Genomic DNA, 23,194 nt, shown 5'->3' with positions numbered 1-23,194 from the left:
ATGTTAATTTGTAAAATACTTCATTTTTAGCATATTACCTATTCTATAATACTTGGTATAATTAGGATTTGTTTCCTGGTGTCATTGTTGATGATTTTGTCTGGATATACATGGTCTATTTAGGGTTTGTTTCCTTATGTCCTTGTTGAAGATTCAGTCTGGATATACATGGTCTGTTTGGGGTTTGTTTCCTGGTGTCCTTGTTGAAGATTCAGTCTGGATATACATGGTCTATTTAGGGTTTGTTTCTTTGTGTCCTTGTTGAAGATTTTGTCTGGATATACATGGTCTATTTAGGGTTTGTTTCCTTATGTCCTTGTTGAAGATTCAGTCTGGATATACATGGTATAGTTAGGATTTGAGGTCCTTGTTTCCTGGTGTCCTTGTTGAAGGTTTTGTTTTGGCTATGCATGTTATAGTTAGGATTTGTTTCCTGGTGTCCTTGTTGAAGATTTTGTCTGGATATACATGGTCTAGTTAGGATTTGAGGTCCTTGTTTCCTTGTGTCCTTGCTGAAGACTTAGTCTGGATAGTTAATTTCATTATATTATTCAAGGAAACTTAAATGTACCCTTAGTAATGTAAAAGTGACTAATTATTGAAGCTTTATGATTTCATATATGTTCATGTTGGCGTGAATTTAAATATATAGATACTGGGCTAAAATGTATGTAATTCATACCTTGGCCATGTTTAGATGGAACTGCAGCAACATGCTTAGTAGAACTTGTAATATTAACATTTTGACATATAATTTAGCCATGTTAAAACAGTATCTGCTCTTTATGTTTCAAGTATATTATACACTGTATTGCATATATTAAAATGTATAAAATAGTGCATACAAATATCTGTGATATTAATGTGTGATATATAGATATTTTTTATTTGCATCAATTTAAATATTTGGTATTGGAATATTTTATTCTTTTTAACCACATGAGAGAGAGAGATAAATATTAATTTTCTTGTTTTAATATTTATTTATTCATTAAGATAGAATGCAATGTTTTAAATACTTCAGATGTTTTTTACAATGTAACACACAAACATTCAATCTTTTCTCCTTGATATTATGCACATATATTTATGGGGTGGGGAGGACAACCTTACAGTAGTCACACGTCTCTGTGACAAATTTCTTAATAGATGAAAATCAATTATTTTTTTTATGAATTTAAGTTTTCTAGAGCATTTCTTAATCAATTACCTTCTAAAAATTGTATTGGTTTTGCTTAACCAGAATAGTAACTTTATCATCTAAAGATAAATTGAACATGTACAAGATGAAATTAAATACTTTTATTTCATGCCCCTTATAAGTGTTATTACTGTAAATCACTGAATTTCACAAAGACACAGTTTTCATGCAGGTATGAGAGGGCAAGGTTTTCATATGACATAATTATCCATGGGGTAAGATTTGGTGAAGTAATTATTTCAACATTAGAAAACTATTATTTACCCATAGACAGCATTAACTGGTTTTTTGATTAAACTTTTTTGAGGCTCAATATTATTTGCAGTATTTCTACTGGCGGGTGGTTAGCTTACAGCAATTTTAATCAACATACATGCCATCCATTCTCATAAGCCTTGAATGTGTCCAATACTTTTATATTTATTATTTTAACTGAAGTTGAAGAGTGAAGAAGATTGTGGAAATCTTTGAGATTTTATATAATAGTATTATTATTTCTTTAGATCAATTTTTTCCTTTATTGTTTATATATATAGCTCTAGCTTGTTTTTCTATATATAGATCTAGCTTGTGTTTCTATATATAGATCTAGCTTGTGTTTCTATATATAGATCTAGCTTGTGTTTCTATATATAGATCTGGCTTGTGTTTCTCTATATAGATCTAGCTTGTGTTTCTATATATAGATCTAGCTTGTGATTAATCATGTTTGGACAATATTAGTAATAATCTTATATACAGGTACTGCCAGTGATAATTTTATGAGCATGTCCATGAGATGTGCATACTTACAAATGTCATGTATCTGAAATGGCTGTCAGTAAACCATTACAGTTATTTATGTCTAACACAGAGTTCAGCTTTCAGATGAGAATAACACTAGTGAAGAATTACATGTAATGTTTAAGCAGGACAGGATTCACTATGCTTCAGACTTGAGGTTTGTAACAGATTTGACCTAAATGGATGCCTGGATTAAATGACAATGCAACACATTGTGATGAAAGATGGAAGTTTATGAAATGAATTAATATAAATATGTATAAATTCTACAAATACAGTGTGATTCTTTCATACTCTAAACATATGACTCATTCAAGTACTTTACACAAACATTCAGAAATGGGAAAACAAAAATGTGATTCATGTATTCACAAATAAGGTAAGATTCAAATAATCTCATGTAATGAAAGTGACTCAATTGTACTCAATTGAAATAACATCATCAGTTGAAACAAATATGTTCAATTGTAATCAAAATTACAATTGTACCAAACATGTGACTCATGACTCAGGCATTTGTACAGCCTGTATGATTCACGACCACGTATGACTCATAAATACTTGTAAAAACTTGCAAACAAAACATTTTGACCTAGTTCACATGTCCATTGTCAAACCACACAGTTCTCTTGAATTCTTGGGTTGGCCCACATTTGAATTGGCCACACACACCCTTCATGGATCCACTATTCGCACACATTTACAAATCAGCAGTTCCGTTCTTGTATGGCCTTGATTGTCACACCTATTACCATCCTCATATAGACGGACAGAGCCTGATATACTCACACACACATACACACGTACAGCTACAATAAAACCACACTGGTCATACTAACAGGTATGGAATTAAAATCTATGGATATGTGTTACTAAATTAAGCTCTTGATAGTAACTTGTAACATATAAAAAATTCACAACATTTAAAATCCGCATAGTGGTAAAGGCAACATTTCATGCTACAACATTAAAAACTGAATATGCTTCACACACGTCAAATAAAATAAAAATGTATCACTTACCCCTATGGCTGGAGAGTAAAAATTGAGAATGTGCACTGCATGACATGATCCAAACTACCAGTGTGTCAATTAGAGAAGAAACTTGCCTTGAATCTACAGGAGAATGAGGGGGCCCCGAGTGACCGAGTGGTCTAAAGTGCTCTCTTCAAAGGATCATTGCTATCTCACCTCTGTTTGCATGGGATCGAATCTCGGATTCAGCCAATGTGGGTATGTGAGAAAGCTTGCCAGTAGCTTCTTGTGGGTCGATGGTTCTTTCCATGGTCTTCCCGGGTTTTTCCTCCATTCTTATTACTAGTCTGCCGCCATGTATATTCTATCGTGTGCTGATAAATGGTGTTAAACCCTACAACAGCAACAACAACAACAACAACAACAACAGGAGAAAGAGAATTAGTAAGGGCAAACTACCCTTGCATACCATGCTTGTTGTGTCTCTCGCCACAAGCGATGTACGACAAGATACATGTTAGTTCAGTCGCTTGGCTAGAAAAACAGTTATCTACCCTATGTAGTGCTGTATACATGTACAACGAAAATGATCAAATCAGTCTAAGGAGAAATTAAGTTATTTCTTGCCTTATTCTGTGACAAGGTTATCTGTAATAAACAAATAAAATCCTCACATTCTTTTGAATACATGTTTGTTTCTTAATCATTTATCCAACACGACATATAATCGTGCTGTTTGACTAGTTGTCGAATATAATATATAGTCTTGCTGGTTGACAAGTTGTCCAGTACAATATATTTTCTTGCTGTCTGACTAGTTGTCCAAAATGGTAGATAGTCTTTCTGCCTGACTAGTTGTCCAGTACAATATATGGTCTTACTGTCTGACTAGTTGTCCAATACATTATATGGTCTTGCTGTCTGACTAGTTCAATACAATTTATAGTCTTGCCACCTGGCTAGTTGTCCAGTACAATATATGGTCTTGCTGTCTGACTAGTTGTCTAATACATTATATGGTCTTGCTGTCTGACTAGTTTTCCAGTATGATATATAGTCTTGTTGCCTTACTAGTTGTCCAATATGATATATGGTCTTGCTATCTCACTAGTCCAATACAATATAGCACAAGTATATAGTCTTCTACTTGATCTCAGGTCATGATTAACATTTTCTAAAAAAAACATTAATTAATAGAAAATAATCTTCTAGAAGGTTCATAATGTTTACAAAATAAAATCATAGTCATAGCAAGAAGTCTATTACTAAAATTATAATATAAAATGTGCAGTAAACAACATTTAGACCCAGGAATTCATAGGAAATTTGGAAACAACATTTAGATCCAGGAATTCATAGGAAATTTGGAAACAACATTTAGACCCAGGAATTCATAGGAAATTTGGAAACAACTTTTAGACCCAGGAATTCATATAAAATTTGGAAAGTGTGATACTCAGATTGAGATAAACACGTTTACTACAAAACAAAAGTTAACAATTCAGGTCAGATAGAAAATGAATTTAATTTTGGGCAAGGTCTAGTCCAACATAAAATGTCACATTATCAATATGACATAATATTAGAAAAAATAAAGAAAAATCCAACTAATAAATCATGCACATTAAAAATATGTAAAATCCTTGCAAACCTTAATAGAATGTCATGGAATCGTATGGCTGCCAAAATGAACTGAAATGATTCATCACATTCATATCTAACAATGTCAAATATCTTTGAATACTTGTAAATTTCCTCTATTGTGCTTTCATCTACCTTTCCCAGTTTTGCACTGCTTCACTTCTGTATCACTGTGCATTATTTTATGACATGTCAGAAGGTTGGTGGTACTGGATGCCATTGTTATCTTATAACGCTAAAAGAAATATTTCTTGAATTTTTTATAATTGATCATCACTGCTACTACTATCTTTTTGCTAAGATTTTAGTGCTGGCTTCATCCGCACTAAGTGGTTTGGGAACGTCAGCACTTCAGTTTTTCCTGCACAATATCAAATAATGACATTTTTTGGTTTATGTCATAAGAGTGTCGATGTCTAAGTTGCGCTTCAAAGAAAAGTCAATTATTTTATCAATGTGATCTGGATACATATTTGAAAAATCATAGTTATTTTGGGCTTCTTTGGCAAACTGTATGATGCATTTAAACAAAACAGCTATTTATTGTTGCCAACACTCCATTTATACAGCAATATAATCCTAGAATTTGATATACATATAAACTCCTCCAAAATAATATATGCAGAATTTATTTTGTTATTTATATACTATTTCACGCTGAATGCATGAGGTAATATTCCCACACAATTTCTGCCAATGCGACAGTCAATATAGTCACACAGAGAAAATGAAAGTCCACAAATATTATCAGTAGAATATATTTTATACATAATATTGTGGAGATTGATAATCATATTCATGGAATAGTTTTTTTTCCTGATAGTGTTATATAGTCATACTCAATAATATACGTCTGACTGTGGCTTTTATGGTCTATCTTCTGTTAAGGCTCACCTGTGATTACAATCAGGGTAGGCTCAGCATGTTAATGAGTGCAATTTACATTAGAGGTATGTAAGTCTTGGGGTATAAGGCTTTGATCTATATCAGGAACCTAACTCCAAAAGGCCCATAATGATACTACTAACCACTTGTATTGATAATATATTTTAATACAGGTACATTTATTAGTAACAAACAATTTCAGTATGATGCACGACTCTAAACTGAGACATTATTTCTTTTTAGATCTTTTCAATAATATTGTGGCAGTAAGGTCAGCAATATCACAAGCAAGTCAGAATACTGTTCTCATTTATGTATAATTGCAATATTCTGTAGAAGAGGACACACAAAAACTAGCTAACTACATCATATGTCTCATAAGCAGGTTAGTATCTTGCTGAAAACTGCAGAAAATTATTGGCTTATGTCACTTAGCTGGATTACATTCTTAATTACCTTAAAGTGGAAGGGATAGTAGGGTTTTAGAAATGCAGGGTTAAATCCAGATAACCAGTGGGGGACTTTTTTACTTCTTACAGCAGAAGGAAGTTGCCTACCTACATATGGGGGAAAGTAATAGAGATCTTTGTGTGAGCAGTTAAAGGGGTTATGTAGATTCTGCATTTTTACTCTGGGAATTTCCACCATGAGAGACAGTTAGCACACCTATGCTAATAACACCAAATGTTGCTTGATGTATATAGACTGTTAAGAGAGTTAATGCACATTTTGTGTTCTTGATGCTAAAGGCTCAGTCAATCAGATACCAGAGCCTAACTCTAGTGTCACTGAAATTTTGTATGCCTCCAAAGTGTTGCCCAAAATTATAGAACACAAAATAAATAAATAAATAAATATATATATATATATATATATATATATATATATATATATATATATATATATATATATATATATATATATATATATATATATATATATATATATATATACATAACTTTCTGGGCGTTAGACACAACCAGATGATCACACAGTCGAATGTGTTATAGAACTATGATGGTTAGATACCAACACAGATCAGACTCATGGTTTTGTTACAAATCAATGGTTTTAAACTAAGAAACAGAAAGATGCAAATCCAACAAATTTTGTAAAACTTAAGAAATAATTAAATGTTCTAAGTTATGACATTACCATTTAAGAGTAACCCATAGTATTGTGAACTAAATCCAAAATAATCCTAACGGTTTTATCCCTTGTCCAGGTCTTGAATGTGTTAATGTTACAATAGCTTTGAGTTTGCTCAAGTGCAAACAGTCTCATTGTATTAAAATGTCCGAAGTCCTTTGAATGAATTCACAATAATTCTAAAATAGTACTTAGTTCAACCATATGAGCACTTTGTAATTCAAAACTATAAAATAAATAAATGATACCTCTCACACTCTATCTAAACACAACATTGAATACTTTTGCAAACTTACAATAATATAAGTACAGTAATAAAATAGGAATTCTTAATTGTTTGCTTCTTCCTCCTTATATATGTCCCTACGATGCTAGGATGAATCTATGTCACGATACCCCTTCGTGACTTAAATCTAAACCCAGCCTCAAATTTAGGTCACAACACAACCTACCTGAATGATCCAGGCAATGGAAAATTAGCCCAAACTGTAATCATCTTCATTGTATAGGACACAAACCCAAACAAGCTACCTATTTGTAGATCATTATCTTAAAATAATATAGAATCTACACTCATAGACTATGTAATACATTGTTTATAAATGATCATTACAATCTATTATTATGGACTAGCATTAAACACACAATGTATATACAGATTTGCCTTTATTGATGCCATTATGATTTATTATTTCTATAATCTAACTCATGTTTGTAGATGATCCCTGTTATTGGGACATGTAGCAGTCCATGTTATGTATTGGTATTTGTGTTTTTGTGAACAGAAGTTTCCCTAACAATTTCCTCCAAAGCATTCTGAAACTTTTGTGTTTGCCTCATATATATATATATATATATATATATATATATATATATATATATATATATATATATATATAATTTATTGATCATCATGTATATGATGATTTATTTCCCTTGGATACAAAATTATAATTTAGAGTATACAGTATTGTGCATTAATAGTCATAAAGGTTATATCACAAGCACAAATCGTATATAGAATATTCCAAATGAATTCTAGTAGTGTTCCAAATGAATCCAAATCTTGAAAGCGCTGAAATATCAGTAACATTGAATTGTGTTAATGTGTTAATAGGCTTGATTTGTCAAATGATATAATATAAATGTCTTTAATAACTTCAAGATAATACCAAAATAGTGTTTTAGTCGTAAAATAATCAATTAGCACTTTGTAATTCCAGTGAATATTTCTTTTAATCCTCAAATTAAAACTGAAACACGACTTAAAATTATTCCTCCAGTAATGTTGTAAAGATATACAATGAGTAATTCTAATATAACTAACCTTGATATAAAAACGTAAGACAATTTGAGGACTGGGATGAGGGTCATCTTAATAATAACTTCCATCAAACAGTAAACAAAATTCATTTCTAATGTCGCAACCAAGGCTGTATTTTAGAACAAACCCAGGTAAACATAATTCCCTACACACAATAGTCTTAATATATAATCGAATATCATGGACATATATTAGCCATGTAATATGTTGTTTATGACCACAAAATGTTAGTCAGATATGCCGAACTCCTACCCTTATATGTATATAACTCTCTGTGTGTGTGTGTGTGTGTGTCCTGGTAGGCAGATGAAAGTTACTCTTGCACCATTCGATATATATAACATTTGAAGCTTTGGTATGTAATTTGCCTTTATCTGCATTTGTGCACAACCGTTTTTAACTTTTAATTCGAATTATTAAAGTGGGGTAAGGGGTGTGGTTTATTTCAGAGAGGGATCTAAAACCGTTAGTTGTAAATTGATACACATCTAGTAAATTGATACCCATCTAGTAAGTTACTGGTTGTAAGGCCAATCAGTTTGGTTATGCAGTGGGGATGAGGCAAATTTACCCCCATATCCTAACGTGAAAACGTTGAACAATCCCATCCCATTATCATAGTTAGATTTACGGGTATTATAGATTATATTGAAGATGCATCCCATGTCGGACCCATTGAAATGGCTTAGTGTCCCAGTGGTGGGAAAAGTAGCTCCTAGGTCCTAACACGGATACTGTATCCATATTTGCACATAATGATCACGAATTAAGTTCAAACACATCACTACATTTTATCTTTTTTTCAGCACCTAGGTCATTGATGAGTAACGATGGGCCGTACAATTTGTAGTTTTCGTAATTATTTCATACAAAACGCTTTTATAGAACTACATCAATCATCGTCTTAAGCTCTAAACCCATATGACAGTTCATAAGAATGTGATACCAAAGTTTACCTGACTGTTCACTCAGACAAATCTGATCATGTACATGTGAAACGGGTATTTGAGCTCTTAGCCTTACACCAGAAGAGGTTTGATGGCTGCTCGTTATGGCGAGCTTTTCATGGCACGATTCAATGTTTCACGCTATGAGCTTATGAGCTTTTTAGTTACAAAGTTAACAGATTAGCAGAAGGCAGCAGATAATATCGGGAAAGGTTTGGGAGATTAGGGACGAGGATTGGTACGGACGATGGCGTTGTCCCAGGACCGCGCCGTGGATTGACGCTGCCTTAGAGAGTTTTAGGAGGAGGGATTGGGAAGGGGTGGCGGTGGAATTAAGGAGCATTTGTTGCAAACAGTCCAAGAAGCTTTTTTAGGTATCGGGTAGCATTTGCGGGCGAAGAGAATCACATGTTTTATATTTAAAAGTGTATGTTCACAAAACCAAATGAGCATGGCAGAAATTGGAGTAGATATATCTGCTGGAAAAACTATGCGGGTTTCAACCGTGTGAACACAAACTGTGATCTTGCCATGCTGGAAATGCAGAACTAAATTTGGCACCTACCACTGGATATATCCATGCTGCGGCGGAACACAATGACTCAAATCTAAATAAAGGAGAAAGCAGCGCAAGGATGCAGTTTGATATGGTTTTCTGAATTGTTGGAGATCTGCAAAATGTCATTTAGAGGTGGGTAAAGTTTGAAATTAAGGTTGTTCATTTCGCTAGCTGACCACTTAAGGAACCTGCTCAGGAGAGGTCTTTAAACTAGGAGAGAGCATGAATTAGCAGTGTAGGCAAACGGGTTGTGCAGTTAGCCAATTCCCAGGTACAGGGTCGGTCCGTTGGCTCGACCGTCCGGAAAGGAAACAGCTGCAAAAATGGAGGAGTTCCTAGGTGAGCTGGTTAACGTCTGTGAACCCCATTTTCTACCCATCCTGTCTTTGTAAAGGAACATGTCACATTCGATGAGGTAGCGAAAGACTACCTCATTACTCTGTCGGCAAGTCACAAGCTCGAGCATGATGTTATGGTATTTTTGAAAGAAGATACGAAATCTTCGTGGCCTGAAGTTTTTATCACATTCTGAGGGCACTGCACGAGAAAGTTCCACTTCATAATCAGGGTGTCATGATAATGGTTACAGCCAGTTTCAGAAACATTGCCGTCGTAGCCCAGTGCATTTAATAGGCTGAACGGCTGGTCACCCAAGACAACAGACATTCAAGGGAACATACGCGAAGGATGGTTGTTCTTGAGGTGTGCGGAGCTAGAATTGGATGTGTCGCTATACCTCCCGTTTAAGGTCGTAGCTAAATGTCAACGCCAAGTACTTCCCGCTGCTGTATGTTGTCACTTTGAAAAACACCGCCAACCTTTTGACTCTTTCATCCTTACATTACCCAGGAACCAAACGTGCTCTTCAGCGAGGTAAATCACGACAGTACCTCGGCGTGTTCGTCAACACTGCATTTGACTTTTACGTGCAAATTAGCGACATTGAGAAATTTGAGCGCCTGAACCCCGAATCGCTACGTCTTTTAATAGAAGAGATGCTTATACCCGCTAAGAGTCAGCATGGAAGTGAGTCCGCACACTGCAGACCTATTACTTCTCACTGGGACCGAAAGTAGCCACTATGTATGGATAAATGGCTTAAGGCACATGGTGTTAAAGAACAGTGAAGACAAGAATAAATATAAATAGCTCATCTGCTGCCAATGTCTTCGTGTCTTTAGACGGAACGACATAGTGGCAGCGCAGTCCGAAGAGTGCCTCAACATGTGAGAAAGCCGCAGGGCATATCCGTGCGATATGCAGAAAAAAATATTACAGCCTTTCAGGACCACTACATAAAGATTCACCTCTTAAACATCATTTATGCGCCTTTCTAGTCATTAAATGTACCAATGGGAGATCCCATCTGGAAAAAAGAACAGGTAGAAAATTGCGGACTGGGTCCTAAGCTATACAGTAGGCTGTAACGGACTCTCCAATAAGCTGGTGTTATACCTCGCAAAGAGGTTGGTGCTACTTTTATTCAAAGCCATCAGTGCGACATGGTGGAGATTTTAGAGGCACTTTGAAACACGGCTGAATTTATTATAGGATTAAATGGTCATGGTTGGGTATTCATCGATGTGTAAATTTTACCTAATCACTCGGAAAATAAAATATGCCAGAAGGACTTTACTCAACCGCGATACTTTAATCCCTATAATTCCAATTTACTTTCTGTCATCGTATCAGCAGATTTAAAACCAAGCGTTCATTTATAGGTAGCTCGAAGTTTCCTATCAGTAGCCTCTTCACTGCAATAAAATACATAGCCCCATCTTCGTTAGCCAATAGCGATCGATTTTTATGTAGTAATGTTGGGTGGAATGTCAATGCGGATCATGATAGGTATCTCATCAGCTTGTTATTATCATTTCTTTTTAAAAAATATTAAACTAAATGGTTGATGCTGTTTAAAAGAGGTTATTCGTGTTGTTAATATTACGCTTGCATATTGTAGGTGTTGTTAGGCATCCGTTGTTCTTGCTTTCTGTGCATTTTGATCTTTCGAAAGCAAATTCGTATCCATTTCTAATGAGATCCCTTGCTCGTCAAATAACCCTGACCTTTAATAACACCTGCTGTGACGTGTTATCGAAGTGAAATTCAATAATAATTTATGAAGATTGGCTTGTAAAGTCTGTTATTCGCCTTCTTCGGTAAACGGGGTGAGTGTTCAAGTGAGGAATGTCAGTGCAGTTAGTTTGTGTTATCTTATAATGGACGATTTTAATCTGGGGTTTGTAAATTTTGATAGGAAAACAAACAGAATGGGGGATTGTTATAGTTTTTATTATGGCCTAAGGCCTTGATAACTTCACATAAAATGACCTGGAAACAAGAAACCAAAACTTGTCCTCAGAATTTATCGATGTGTAAAAATGTCCAGATCAGCATCACCTGACCGTTCACATCCATTCAGATTGGTGAAAACGCGGTCAATTCATAAACATTGGAATTAAAATAAATTGAGACGACATAAAGGCTTTCCAGAAACCATCAGACTTACATCTGTGGCAGGACCCTGAGCGACAACAGGGAGATAGACCACTGCCATATCACCACCCCACCACCGACATAGCATGTGCTTTCTTTCTTACATCATTGCTTGTTCAGTGCATAGTTCCTGATGGATGTGAAAGATCTAAAATTCAATGCAATATATCGTAAAGATCGGTAACTGGAATATATATATATATATATATATATATATATATATATATATATATATATATATATATATATATATATATATATATATATATATATATATTGAGCGCCTGAAGCCCGAATCGCTATCCTTGCTGATATTTCTCCAGTTGAGCTGTTAAAAGACCTGGATATGTATAATTTCATCGAAAGAAGAATTAGTGGCGGCATTAGTATAATAATTAAAAAGTACGCACGGGCTAACAACAAATATATGAAACGATTTGATGCTGAAACAGTGATAAAATATAGAATTATCTCCATATAAATAATATATATTTATATGCATTGTTTCAACCAATGCTATATGGAATTTTTTCACAGGATTTCACCAGAACAGTTGGTTGAGGAACTAACAATCTGAGTTTGCCAATGAATACTAAATTTGGTTTTTTCGTTGAGGTTTATAGTGATTACCCAAACTCGTTACGTGAATTGCATAATGATTATCATTATCTTGCTGACAGAATGTTGATAACTGACGATATGATGTCGAAAGATCATTTAACGCTTCGTGCAACTGGCTCTTGCCTTGTACCCAATTAGTCACAAATCTTCTCAACAAACGAAATTACGTATGTCATTATAAAAATGTGAAATAGGTTGTTGATGATGGATTAATTACTGTATTGTTAAAAATAATGCATATAGACCGGGGTGAACCATAACCGGTATAATGTCATACTACTAGTTTTGTCGGGTTGTTCTCTCATCTTATTGTCGCTAACACGACATGGCAGAAAGTGGCCATCATGCGGGAGCACATACAATGTACACTGAACTTTCCTTCTAACGCTCATGACAGACTAAACAAATGGATAAATATACAATGACTAAACTATAGTAGTAGAGCTGTGCTTGTAATGGTCTAAGGCAATTATGTTATATTCCACAATCTTTGTCTGCGTACTGTATATATGATAATTCAAACTCTCTCAAATGATATGAAGAATTGTTTTTATAACAGAAATTAATTCAGGTGCTGTAGCAGCTGTATCCTTTTGCACATCATGGATATAGATCTAATACACTACACGTTATGGATATAGATCTAATACATTTCACGTTATGGATATAATTCGAATGCATCAGAAGTTATGGCTAGAGATCTAACACATTACAAGTTATGGATAGAGATATAATGCATTAGAAGTCAAGGCTAGAGATCGAACACATCGCACGTTACGGGTAGGGATCTAATACATTTCATGTTATGGATAAACATCTAATGCATTAGAAGTTATGGCTAGAGATCTAACACATTACAAGTTATGGCTCGAGATCAAACACATTACAAGTCATGGACAGAGATCCAATGCATAACGGACAGAGATCTAATACATTGCAAGTTATGGATATAGATATAATAGATGTCACGTTCTGGATAGAAATCAAATATTTTGCACTTTGTGGTTAGTGATCTAATACATTACACATTATGGATAGTGATCTAATACATCAAACATTATAGATGGAGATATAATACATCACACGTTATGGATAGAGATCTAATGCATCACATTATGGATAGAGATATACTGCCTTACATGTTATGGACAGAGATATTTTGCATTAGAAGGTTTGGCTAGAGATCTAACACATTACAAGTTCTGGATAGAGATCTAATACGTCACACGTTATGGATAGAGATCTCAAACATTACACGTGATGGATAGAGATCTAATGCATTTCACGTTATGGATAGAAATCTAATATATTGCAAGTTTTTGGTTAGAGATTTAATACATTAAAAATTATGGATAAAGATCTAATATATGAGATATAATACATCACATGTTATGGATAAAAATCTAATATATTGCACATTGTGGTTAGAGATCTAATACATTACACGTCATGGAAAGATATATAACACATTACACGTTGTGGTCAGAGCTCTAATACATTACACATTTTGGTTAGAAATCTAATACATTACACGATATGGTTAGGGACCTAATACATTACACGTTGTAGTTAGATATCTAATGCATTAGACGTTATGGCAAGCGACATAATACATTACATGTTGTATTTAGAGATCTAATGCATTAAAAGTTATGGTTGGTGACCTAATACATTACACATTATGGTTAGAGACCTAATACATTACGCGTTATGGCTAGAGACTTAATACATTACACGTTGTGGTTAGAGATCTAATGCATTAGAAGTTATGGATAGAGATCTAATACACTACACATTATGCATAGAGACCTAATACGTTACACGGTATGGAGAGAGATCTAATACATTACAAGTTATGGATACAAATCTAATATATTTAACGTTGTGGTTAGAAATCTAATACATTACAAGTTATGCATAGTGATCTAATATATTGCACGTAGTGGATAGAGATCTAATACATTACACATTGCGGTTAGATATCTAATACATTACACGTTGTGTTTAGAGATCTAATACATTAGAAGTTATGGATAGAGATCTAATACAATTAATCTTATTGACAGAGATCTAATACATCACACATTATGGATAGAGACCTAATACATCACACGTTATGGATAGAGATCTAATACATCACATGTTATGGATATAAATCTAATATATTGCACGTTGTCGTTAGAGATCTAATATTTTACAAGTTATGGATAGAGACCTAATACATTACACGATATGTACATAGATCTAATACATTAGACGTTATGGATAGAGATCTAATACATCACATGTTATGGATATAAATCTAATATATTGTATTTTCTGGTTAGATATCTAATACATTACACATTATGGTTAAAGATCTAATACATTACACGTCATGGATATAGACTTAATACATGACACGTTATGGATAGAGACCTACTATATTACACGTAGTGGTTAGAGCTCTAATAGATTACATGTTATGGATAGAGATCTAATATATTGCACGTTGTGGATAGAGATCTAATACAATTAATCTTATTGATATAGATCTAATACAATACACGTTATGGATAAAGATCAAATACATTACACGTTATGGATAGAGATCTAATACATAACACGTCATGGATAGAGATCTAATATATTGCACGTTGTGGTTAGAGCTATAATGCATTAGACATTATGGTAAGAGATCTAATTCATTACACGTAATGGATAGCTATCTAATATATTGCACGTTGTGATTAGCGATCTAAGACACTACACTTTATGGGTACATCATATGTGAAGTCCAGTAAGGAACTTTCATTGTTATCATCAGTGGCTTAGTGCCAAAAAACGAAGTGAGAGAGAGCAATAATAATGTGAGGGAACGCTAATTTCTTGGATGTGGGGGAACGGAGAGGGGCAAAGGCAAGCACAAACACTAAATGAACGCCTTCTCCACGCGGTCCAACAGCACTACACCTCTTGTTATTAGAAGTCCACCAAGGGACTAGGACAGCACGGGTACTTCGCATTAATATTAGAAGTGTTACTGGCAACCACGAGTTACAGTTGTGTCTGTTAACAGATAGTAATTAAATTATAGTGTTTTATTTGTCACTTAGTGTCTCTTCTTCACGTTAGTGAAACGAAGCCAATGTATCTTATACCCAACAACAATCTCGTTGTCTTCATACGCGAAATCAGGAGTTTGAGAGAGGAAAATTAGTTGCAGATATATTCAGAACGTACCAAAGATTAAAAAATGTGCTTGATATTGTATAATTTTGTGTAGATGGTTTATTGATAGAACAATAAAGCAAATATCAGGAAAAATAATTGTTTCATATATTACGATTATATGGTCTGGAAATAGGTAATAGATAAGGGTGAGAACTAACAAATTTTGTAAAATTTAATAAATACTTTATTTTCATAGAATACAAAGTGAGAAAATATAAAACAAACTTCTGGTATTCATATTGCAAAATAATTCGCAAATAATCTTAGAATTTTGAACACAAGTCCTAATGATTACATTTCGGAACACCATTTCGAGGTATTTTAAAATAAATCTAACGCTGGATGTGCTTGAGGTGGCCTGTATCGTAGTGATGTACCAACAGTCATTTGTTGAATCGAAATAATCCAATCAAAGAATATATCCATATTTGAACTTTCATTTATAATTCAAAGTCTCTATTTCTAAATCCTTTATTTTGAGCATTTATTATTTCCAGAGAAGGGTAACTGGAATTAAATAGTTTGAACAAATAAATCCTGGCTCAGATGAAAGCCTGAACCCAAACATAATACAGCCGATTATGCTCATATCTTATATCATGAATAAATAATTGATTCAGTAAACAATATTTTATACTCTTCTACCTGATCGTAATTATTGTTGTTGGGTTTAACGCCATTTTTCAGCACACGATAGGCTGTGGATAGCGGCCAGTATTAATGGCGGAGGAAATCCCGGAAAACCCCGAGAAGAACCACCGACCCACGAGAAGCTACTGGCAAGCTTTCTCACATACCCAAATTGGCCGAATCCTAGACTCGAACCCACGCAGACAGAGGTGAGATGGCAGTGATCCGTAAAGGAGAGCGCTTTAGACCACTCGGCCACTCCCCCACCCCGCCCTACCATAGTCACAATTAGGATATTCTAAAAGAACTATTACCCAAATGAAAATTTGATTCTAGAAGGTTCTAAATATTTACATTAAATATTTACACTAAAAATCATAGTGATAATGAGATGACAAAGAACATTATTTATCAGACCATGATAAATATGTGTACTTCTATTAATAATGATCTTAATACTAAACCTATACCCAGTGAGAAAATACTATCTATGTATTAGTTGTATACAGATTTATTTTTATAATATCTAATATTTTGGTCAGTTATACACTGAGTTTAATTTGGACAAGGTCAGCAATAAAATTATTTGTTTACATAGGCCACAGCATATAATCAAAAAAAAAAGTTTTAACAAGCTAACAGCAATGCAAATTAAATATACACAACACGATTAATTGCACGTCTTGACACAATGCGTTCATTGTACAAATGATTGTTCCGCATTCAGTAACTCAAAAAGTGACGCTCATCTGTCGAAAATTGATCCATGCGTTAACATGTGCTTGGCTAAGCAGATCATGAAGTAATCGACTTTTCTCCAGCGAATATCCAAACTTTTCAATCTTCAAAATGAGGTCTGAGGTTTTAATATGTAATAGTTTATAAAATGAAAGAACTTTTAAATGTACACCATACCAAAGGGTAAGGCGCATACCGTGTATAGATACGAAGGGCGCGGGGCGCACATTGTGAGCACCTTCATTTCTGACGTTTAGTTAAGAAAATATATTGATTAACTTTGATTGCATTATTGCAATCATATTGAAGTATTTAATGCTTTTAATTCAACACAGGCTGCTATACGTATTCGGACACTGATAATCTGTTTCTTCAAATATACAAACGGAACGGCATTTTAAGTCTCTAGACGTCTTTGTTAGCCAAATAAATTGTAAAACTGATCTAATAATGTCAATTGTGGAATTGTCATCTCCCGTTTCAATCACATGCTTATATGCTTTTCATTAGAAATACGTACATATGTCATTAAGAGACACATACTGTGTCTCGCTTATTTCTAGGATGATACTGATCTCTTCCTTTTAAGTCGGAGAAGGCAGATTCAAGTTCGTATATATGTGTGACTGTCTACCATGTGCATTGCTATTTACCGGCACTTCGTATTCATTCTTCGGGAATCGCCTGTAAAGAATGAGAAAAATATGTTTGAATTTCTTTAGCATAGATATTATTATACCTTATACATCAGTTATTTAATTAAATAGTTACACACACTAATTCAATAGTTACTAATTTAATAGTTACACAAGTTAAGGGGAGACAATCCTGATAACCAGTTCTTTTTGGAATACTTAGACCATGCGGTGTAATGGGAAGGCATTTTCAAAGACATATACCATTCTCGTATGTCTAATTTGGGGTACATATACTCTTAGTATGGAATGGATGCTTTAGTATATATTGTATACATAACTACTTCATATTATTTCCTAGACACGAGTAACATGTATGTCCGACCTTACACAAGTTAACATATAATTGTTTCAGAAACGAAAAACATATGTAATACGATTTTCGAATATGCATCAAATGCAACTTATATTTATCACCTCAGTCGTGGACAAATTGGAGTTTTACCTATTTAATGTTGTACAACCTTAAAGTCACATGCGATTTACATATTTAGGAATGTTGCTACGTACAACATATGATGTCACATATATTTTAGTACGTACTCATGAGATTGATATACATAACAACTCTGGCAGTGTATACATCTCCAAAATATTGATGCTGAAAATCACCTTTCTTCTGGCAAGGACTATGCCTTAATACAGTTTTCTCATGTAGACCTAAATTATTGGAAGTTTAGGGTTTCCTCATTATTGTTTGCATCAATGCCAACATTTGTCCTCCCTATATTTTTTGTCACTTCGACAGCTATTAAAACTATGACACCTCCTATTTATTTGTCACTTCCACAGCTATTAAAACTATGACACCTCCTTCTATTTATTTGTCACTTCGATAGCAATTAAAACTATGACACCTCCTTTTATTTATTTGTCAATTCAAAAGCTTTTAAAACTTCGACATCTATTAAAACTACTATACTTCCTTCTATATATTTGTCACTTCGACAACTATTAAAACTATTACATCTTCTATTTATTTGTCACTTCGACAGCTATTAGAACTATTACACCTCCTCCTATTAGTTTGTCACTTCGACAGCTATTAAAACTATTACACCTCCTTCTAATTTTTTGTCACTTCGACAGTTATTAAAGCTATTACACCTCCTTTTATTTAGTTGTCACTTTGACAGCTATTAAAACTATTACACCGTCTTCTATTTATTTGTCACTTCAACACCTATTAAAATTAGTACACGTTCTTCTTAGTATTTGTCACTGCGACAGCTATTCTAACTATTACACCTCCTTCTATTTATTTGTCACATCGATAGCTATTAAAAGTATTACACCTCCTTATAATTATTTGTCACTTCGACTGCTATTAAAACTATTACACCTCCTGAAAGTATTCGATCAAAGACATGTATTCTGTCTCTTGTTGCCAATATAACTGCAAATTATTGGATGTCTCTGAGCAGATAAATGTTTTGATTGTAAATTTTGAGTGTCTAGATTCATCTTCTTAAGTCGTGGATATGACCACATTGGACACCAGTTCCTGCTGTCGATGCCATAGTCTAACAAGTGTTAGGCTTCTCCATAAAGAATTACAATTTTGAGATACGAACTAACTTTCCAGTAGTCATGTTATAAAATGTAACCACTCTATAAACTCCGCGGTGAAGTAAGGGAATATATACCTACCACCATCTACTTCAGCTATATTAAAAGAAATAGCATGCATTGAGACTAAAGCAGTTCACTGCCTAATCGTTAATCTGGTAGATATCCAGTTTGAAATATTACACATGTGGAATCGTTTATCTTGTTGTAATCTAGTTTCGTAATATTACGCAAAACTACAATGTTTTACTATTGAATTTTACATACTACCGGGAAATGGGTTTTATCGTTATTGACAGAATGATCCTGGAGAGTTTCAATTAACAGCAAAATCCTCTAAAAGTAGTATCTAAGAAGTATAGTGAATTTAATGTATTACGACGACATCATACAAGTCTTGTTAAAGGTAAAATTTGTATATACGAAGCATAGTGAATTTAATCTATTACTTTGACAGCATACACGTCTTGTAAAAGTGCTTTCTTAGGAATGCTCTACCCTGAGCATGATTAAGCAAATGTTTCAAAGTTCCAACAGCAAGCATTGAACAAAAAAAAAAAAAAAAAAAAAAACGACACACAACCATTTCCTTTATAATTTTGACATCTGAAATTAAACACAGGGTTTTGTCTGATACTCAGTCAGGTTGAAATGATCCGTTCATTCCTTTACTATACCGATTAATTTTAAAATTAAAATGAGACTCTAAGTCATGTTTCCTTGCTTACATACAGTAAGATCCTGACCAGCGTGTATTTGCTATTTAATGTTGTGTATACCCTTAGACCAGCATGTATCTGCTATTTAATGTTGTGTATACCTTTATTCCTATTCTGAAAAGAGCCGTTGATGAAGATCTTTTTGAGAACGGTATCCAGTACATTCCTTTATTGTTTTCAACGTCGAGATAATTAGAAATATTTATGCAAAGTGCCAGTTATAATAAATCTATTAAACATGTTTCTTCATATAACTTCATAGCAAATCCATGTTAAATCTAGTTTAATGTTTGATCAAAATGATCACGGTACTATGATTGATATTCTGTCAAATAATTTGCTTGTGACCTACCACCAATTGTTTTAAAAACAAATTATCTTTACTTGTTCTTTATGTCTAGCCATCAACTCCTTTCAATATAAATAATGTATGAATTTGATTAGGTACAGCATGGTCAGCATTTAGTACCTTCGGTGACCCAGCCTTAAGAACTTAATAAAGAAAGCAAAATCCAATCGATGTTCGAGTGTCTTTAGTTTTCTTATTGCTTGTAAATACGAGTTTCTGGCAATGTCTCAGTCATTTAAGTCATTCGCTAATTTAATCTTTATTCCATTCCAGGATACCTTTTTGCATGATACAAAACATTCATTCATTCACCACACGTCCCCTCAGTCATCGCGATATATGAATTTGATTTTCCGTCATACTAGTAAAGGAATTTAATATTCGACTGACGGAGTGACAAGCACGTAGATAGACTGGACGAAAAACGGACAAATGGAGGCATTCCATATCCATCAAAGTTTAATAGGCATCTGGGGTAAAGAAACTGTACTAATACAATAATCGATCAATAATACAGAGAAAATAAATATGTGGAAAAGAAAACCAACCTTTTCAATGCAATTATCACAGTCACAAGAATGACGATAGCAACGATTAGTCCTGCAACAACTGCTATCACCGGGATCTGTATTCCATTCTCTGTAACAATAAAATATCCAGGTTTATGTTATACATGAAGGGCACGTCATTTTTTTTAAAGAAACTATTCCAATAATTGCATATTATGACCACAAACTAATAGGTAATTTCCGACAAACGGTTTATCGCAAAATTAATTCAAGAGTTGTCGATCATTCCTTTTGTTTGAGACATACGGTGCCTTTCATCTCAAGGGCTGTTGTTAAAACAAATAGGCTTAGAAGGTTAAGTGGGCTTGACCAATATCACTATCGTGCGTAGTAGGTGCTACTTAAATGCTCTTTTTGCGGCAAATGTATTTAAATGACTTAAATAGACAATTTTATATAGTCTCTACTTCTACCATTAATTATGGACAAAGCTAAATTATAATTCAAATGAAATATAAGCGACATATAATCATGGACAAAATTCAAAACCTTAGAAATGCATAATAATTGAGATATTTTCAAAGAATTTCCACTTGAAATACAACCGAGATCAAATTATAGACGTGCCAGAATGTCAAGTAGCGGATACAGGGAAAACAAGGAATCTCCTTGGTTATTTTTCCTTGTTAGGCTTTTGTGTTTTACTATTACGCCATTTATTTCAATCCCAATCTTAGATAACGGCTAAACTATAATATCATTACTCTCTCTGTCTGTCTGTCTGTTTGTCTGTCTGTCTGTCTCTCTCTCTAACTGATCGCATTAAACTGTCCGGCCTTCACCCAAGTGTGACATTATTTGTTGTACAAGCAGCTGTAAATCAACACATAAAGGCGACCATTATTATATACAATATTTGTACATAAGGGCATTAGTTTGATTCTGAACGATGGGTCCCTCCGATTGCTGAAGCATTCATCCTCATTTGCATCTTTTGCGCCATACTTAATTAAGTATCAAATACGACATAAACGGTCCACGTTAATCGATCGTCTTGATGATTCATAGCTAGGTAATTAATGATAAGTTTCTTCCATTTAATCATTGCAACGAATTTCAAATTACATTGAAAAATAATGGAATGATTTATCTTGTTATACGATTATATGCATGTATTCCTCCATTATTATAATATCCATTGTCCAAAAAGCCATAACTATTGTTTACAACGTTCGCTAGGGAAATCACATATTTATATTAGACTTCTTCTAATTAGGAGGGAATAGGAAACCCGAGAGGTTCAGCAGTTTTGAACAGGCAAATGTTTAACGTTTGCACTTTTCTGAACCAGCTATGGAGCCAACAAGTCACGTTTGGGCGTATCTGAAGTAGCTGTCGAGTGACAAGTTGCATAGTAGCAAATGTATTTCCATGAAACTGAAGAACAGCAACACGTAATCAGAAAAAGGTGTGTAAAATCTTCAAATTTGCTACATTAAATTATTGACTCCATGAAAATGTACCTCCTTATGAGAATTAGATTTCTCCAAATCAAGTGGGACTTTACGATATCGTAGGTGGCGAGGAAGACAATATACTTGCCAGGAATTTGATTTTTTAAAAAAGTTTTCTCATTAAACTTACTTTGTGTACTGTTTGTGGTTGTTGATGGCAATGCTGTTGTAGATAAAGAACTTTTCGTTGTTGAAGTGTTAGTGGTATTGTTGTACCATTGCCCACAGCTCTTCATGCAGTTCACCAGCATCCAACCAGGGTTTGTATCACATTCCCGACTTGCAGCCCGTATATCACATTGAAAGTCATTGTATAAATTGATGCAACCTATTTAAGAATTTAATATTTTCAAAAGAAAATCGAGATGTTGGCCAAACGTGTTTTCATTTTGGTGGAATGCTAATCAAGTTTTAGTATGCAAGATGCCAATATAGGAAGACCCCACAATTAACGGAATCAACACCACAAAGCAGACGAAAAGGGACCCTTGCTTGATCATAAATGAAATCTAATATAACCACGATTGATTATTGCAGGTTAATATTTTAAAATAAGTGACGGATACGCATTGACAGTGGAAGCCGAAGGAACAATTTCGAATAATATATATATATATATATATATATATATATATATATATATATATATATATATATATATATATATATAATGATAAT

General features: G+C 33.9%; 1 protein-coding gene across 1 annotated transcript; it reads right to left on the bottom strand.

Annotated features, from left to right (window-relative positions):
• Nucleotides 1-17,026: 17,026 nt before the first annotated feature.
• LOC149800493 (uncharacterized) lies at nt 17,027-22,838 on the bottom strand. The gene is made up of 3 exons (XM_089957264.1): nt 22,647-22,838; nt 21,042-21,132; nt 17,027-17,845 (listed from the first exon to the last, which is right to left on the bottom strand). The coding sequence occupies exons 1-3, from the start codon at nt 22,765-22,767 to the stop codon at nt 17,746-17,748; spliced, it is 312 nt and encodes a 103-aa protein (XP_089813390.1). The 5' UTR covers nt 22,768-22,838; the 3' UTR covers nt 17,027-17,745.
• Nucleotides 22,839-23,194: the final 356 nt, after the last annotated feature.

Source organism: Sinohyriopsis cumingii, chromosome 5 (genome assembly GCF_028554795.1).
Source record: "Sinohyriopsis cumingii isolate HCF-2022 chromosome 5, ASM2855479v2, whole genome shotgun sequence".
In the NCBI taxonomy this organism is placed as follows: domain Eukaryota; kingdom Metazoa; phylum Mollusca; class Bivalvia; order Unionida; family Unionidae; genus Sinohyriopsis; species Sinohyriopsis cumingii.
This window is presented reverse-complemented; position numbering and strand designations above follow the sequence as displayed.